The sequence below is a fragment of the Rattus rattus genome, chromosome 7 (genome assembly GCF_011064425.1).
Source record: "Rattus rattus isolate New Zealand chromosome 7, Rrattus_CSIRO_v1, whole genome shotgun sequence".
Classification (NCBI taxonomy): Eukaryota; Metazoa; Chordata; class Mammalia; order Rodentia; family Muridae; genus Rattus; species Rattus rattus.
The window spans coordinates 16,126,125-16,130,138 of record NC_046160.1 but is presented as its reverse complement, the minus strand read 5'-3'; the positions used below and the strand labels follow the sequence as shown (position 1 = coordinate 16,130,138).

General features: G+C 36.3%; 1 protein-coding gene across 1 annotated transcript; it reads right to left on the bottom strand.

Annotated features, from left to right (window-relative positions):
- Positions 1 to 745: 745 nt before the first annotated feature.
- LOC116905655 (NADH dehydrogenase [ubiquinone] 1 alpha subcomplex subunit 12-like) lies at positions 746 to 1,194 on the bottom strand. The gene is given in 2 exon segments (XM_032908628.1): positions 746 to 972; positions 975 to 1,194. Coding segments are annotated over 2 exon segments (447 nt in total).
- Positions 1,195 to 4,014: the final 2,820 nt, after the last annotated feature.

Here is a 4,014-nt window from a genome sequence, read left to right as displayed (position 1 = left end):
TTCTGGCCTCTTTGGACACTGCATCCATCTTGTGTTCACATACACAAGCAACCAAAGCATCCATACACATTAATTTGCTTTAAAACTTATTTTAATCGTTTATAGTAGTTCATGATTAAATTAGGAGAAAAGGGTGAAGCTTAAAATTTTCATGCCCTTTCAGTCAAAATGCAAATCTATATATGTATAAAACAAGATGCATTGGGGTGATATTTAAGTAATTAATTTTATAACTTCAAAACTCAAAAGCTTTTCGCAGTTCATCAATATCTGCCTGAAGCAAAAAGTGCACTCTATTGGGAAGCCAGGAATGTCTCCTCTTATAAGTAGTTCCCTAAAGGCAAAAAAGCAAAAAGAAGAGAAAACCAGAACAATCAATAAAATGCAGAGTCTGGTCCACATGGAAATGCGTATATCAGGAACATGCAGGATTTAGGTTTTGGTGAGGAATCCCTAAGACTTTGTTTGTATATCTCAGTCTGGTCTCTGCAACTGTCTAATGTTCTGTGACATTTCTTTAATTTCATTAAACAGGACTTTGGGAGAGGAGCAAAGTGTTCGGATAATCAGTAAAGATAATCTCTGGATGAGATCTATTGCTCTGTATTTGACAGTTCTATAGAGGGCACTGAGCACGGCACTTTTTTTTTTTTTTTTTTTTGCTGGGTCAAGCAATTTTAATCAAGCTCATGGTCAGCTAAGTCCTGCACTAGCCCGGAAATGCTAGGAACAATGTTCACTGTTGTCACTTGTAAGGTGTGGAGGGCGGCACCCATTCTTGAATCTTCTTTCTAGTGGTAGAATAAGGAACGTATCGCTCTGGAGTGGCACTCACATTGAATTTATGGTTTGTCCAGATGAATTTACGAGCAGTCAGTGGTTTTGTTGTTGGAGGGTCGTCAGTCATGCAGTGAAGCCAGCAGTGCCATTCAGGAGGCACCATGCTTCCATCCACATCCCAGAATGTGTTTTGCCATTCATTTTTGTGGTATATATGACCCATCGGTGACGGCCAAAAAACTGCTCGTTGTCCTCATAGTATTTGTTTCCGTATTCGTCTTCCCCCACCAAGGTACCAAGCCTTATATCCTTTGCCCTGAAGAAAACCCATAGGAGGCCCTGCAGGCCGCCATGGCCGGTGACCTGCTGCAGCCCGCGCTTCAGGACCTGCACTAGCTCCATTCTCAACTGCATCGAGCACGGCACTTTTGATGACGTATACAACTGACATCACAGTGAAGCAACTACTGGTTGGGAACACTCAGTCTCTTCAGTTCAGGCCAGACTCACTATTTTGCTCCATTCTGTGAGAGCAAGTTGTTCTTGAAGGTATAAAATGAGTCATCACAGCATATCATCAGTAATGCTAACTATAATTTTAATAAATTGATTGGATTTAGGTGCAAGTTCTTCAGTCCTGCTATGCATAACATATAGAAGCTTATGCTTTACTAAGAAGATTTTTATATTAAAAAATGAAAACAATTCTTTAAGGTATAAAATTTGCCCATACACTTCAAATATTTATGTTTGAATGTCACGTCTTTTGAAAAGCATCACCATGCTTTCTACAATAAAAATAACAACCTATTTCAATGTAATTGTAAGATAAACACTATAAAAAACAGATTGTTTATTTAGAAAGAATTTGGGTTTAAAGTTATTACGAACAATGAAATCTGTAATCACAATGTAGATTTTTCTTTCTTCTGTTCTTACTGAATTTGCCTATAGGTCTGAATAAACTGATGATCAGGCTAGCTTGACAATCACATATAATTACATATTGATCATCTGTTCTTTTGTGGCACATAAGAATACCAAATAAGGTGTATATTTAAAAAAATATAGAAACCACAGCTGAAAGTCATAATCAGAGAATTGAGAATCCCTTTTCTTAAGGTATTCTTAAACTCGAATTTTCAAATTCTAGCTTCAAAATGAGAAACATCTTTTTATAAACATCTATAGCAGTATATCAGTGTATAAACTGTAAAACTTTCAACTACACACTAGTCATCGTTATTTGATTAGTGTGTTTTTTGCTCTGGGTATTCTGCTATGGTTCTGTATGTGTAGGTATAATATTTTCATACACTGTGTGGAGTTTACCCTTGTGTTATTAAAATGCTGATTTCTCTGCCCCCTTATTTTCTTTCAATCTTGACATGGTTTGTCTATGTTTATTTTTAGAAGCTACTTTCTCAATTTGGCATAAAAATTGCTTCTCATTCATTCTTTTCCTTGCCAATACAGAGCTTTAGAGAGAGAACAGGTGGCTCTTCTGATTCTAAGAGGGGTGGAGAAGGAGACATGAAGAGGAAAAAGAAGCTACGAGGAAGATGGAGAAAATATCAGGATAGAGAGTAGAATAAAGAAAAGTTAAAAATCTTTCAAGTAATATGGGAATCCAGTATGGGAGGAGGCCTGATTAGCTTGGAGGTTGAGAATGGAGGAATAATTAATTGCTCAGTATTTGACTCGAGGCAATTTTAATAAATTTTAGTCTCTATGTGTGGTTGTTGGGTAATTAGATGTTAAAAAAATACGGCCACTGAATAGTATACCAGTGTGCAGATATACTGTATTTTCTTGTCCATTCTTGAGTTGAGAGACATGTAGGTTGTTTCCTGTTAAGGACTATTAAGAGTAAAGCTGCTGTGATCATAGTTGAGCATATGTCCCTCTGCTTTAGTGGGTCATCCTTCGGGTATATGTGTTGGAGTGGTATAGCTGGTTCTTGAGGTAGAACTATTCCCACTTTTATGAGAAACCACAAAACTGATTTCCAGAATCGTTATATAGGCTTGCACACCCACCAGCAATGGAGGAGTGTCCCCACATGCTCCATATCCTCACCAGCATTGTGTTGTCACTTGTGCTTTTTTTATTTTAGCCATTCTGATGAATAGAAGATGGAATTTCAGAGTTGTTTTGATTTGTATTTTTTTCTGAAGTCGAAGCACACCGAACATTTCCTTAACTGATTCACAGGTACTAGAGATTCATCTGTTGAGAATTTGCTGCTTAGTTCTGTGACCTAATTTTCAATATAATGATTTGGTTTGTTGAAGTCCGAATTCTTGAGTTCTTTATATATTTTGGATATTAGTCCTCTAGCAGATAGAGGGTTGGTGAAATCTTCCCAGTTTGTAGGCTGAAATTTTGTCCCATCAACGGTGTCCTTAGCCTTGCAAAAGCTTCTCAGTTTTGTGAGATCACATTTGTTATTTTTTTATCTTAGTGCCTGTGTTATGACTCTTCTGTTCAGAAATCTATCTTCTTGCCAATGGGTTTAGGTAATTCCCTTCTTCAGTTAAATCTAGTGTGTCCGGTTTTATGTTGAGGCTGCTGATACACTTGGACTTCAATTTCATGTAAACCATTTGTTGAATATATTTTCAATTTTCCATTGTATGGTTTTGACTTCTTTGTCAAATATCAAGAACACTCAGCCATGTGGATTCTGGGTCTTTAGTTCTATTTCATGGATCAGCTTGTCTTTTTTAATGCCAACAGCATGCAGTTTTTATGACGATTGCTCTGTAGTATAACTTGATATTCTAGAAATTATTTTATTATACATTGTTCTTTTAGCTATCCTTGTTTTTTTTTGCTTTAGTATATGAAAGTAAGAATTGTTCCTTCAAGGTCTGTAAAAAGATTGTGGTAGGATATTGAAGGTAATTGCTTTGAATCTGTTGACTGCCTCATTTGTAGTAGCTGGAAACTGGCAAAAACAAAACAAAACAAAACAAAAACAGGTATTCCTTAATGATTAATGGATAAATTAAACATGGTACATCTACACAATGAAATACTGTTCTGCTATTAAAAATTTTGTAGAAAAATGTATAGAACTCGAGAATATCATCCTACATGAGGTAACACAAACCTAGAAAGCCAAGTATGGTATGTACTCACTTATAATTGGACATTAGTCATAAAATGTAAGATAACTAAGCTGTGCTACCATCCATGGACCTAAAGAAACTGAGTACTATGGAGGGTTCA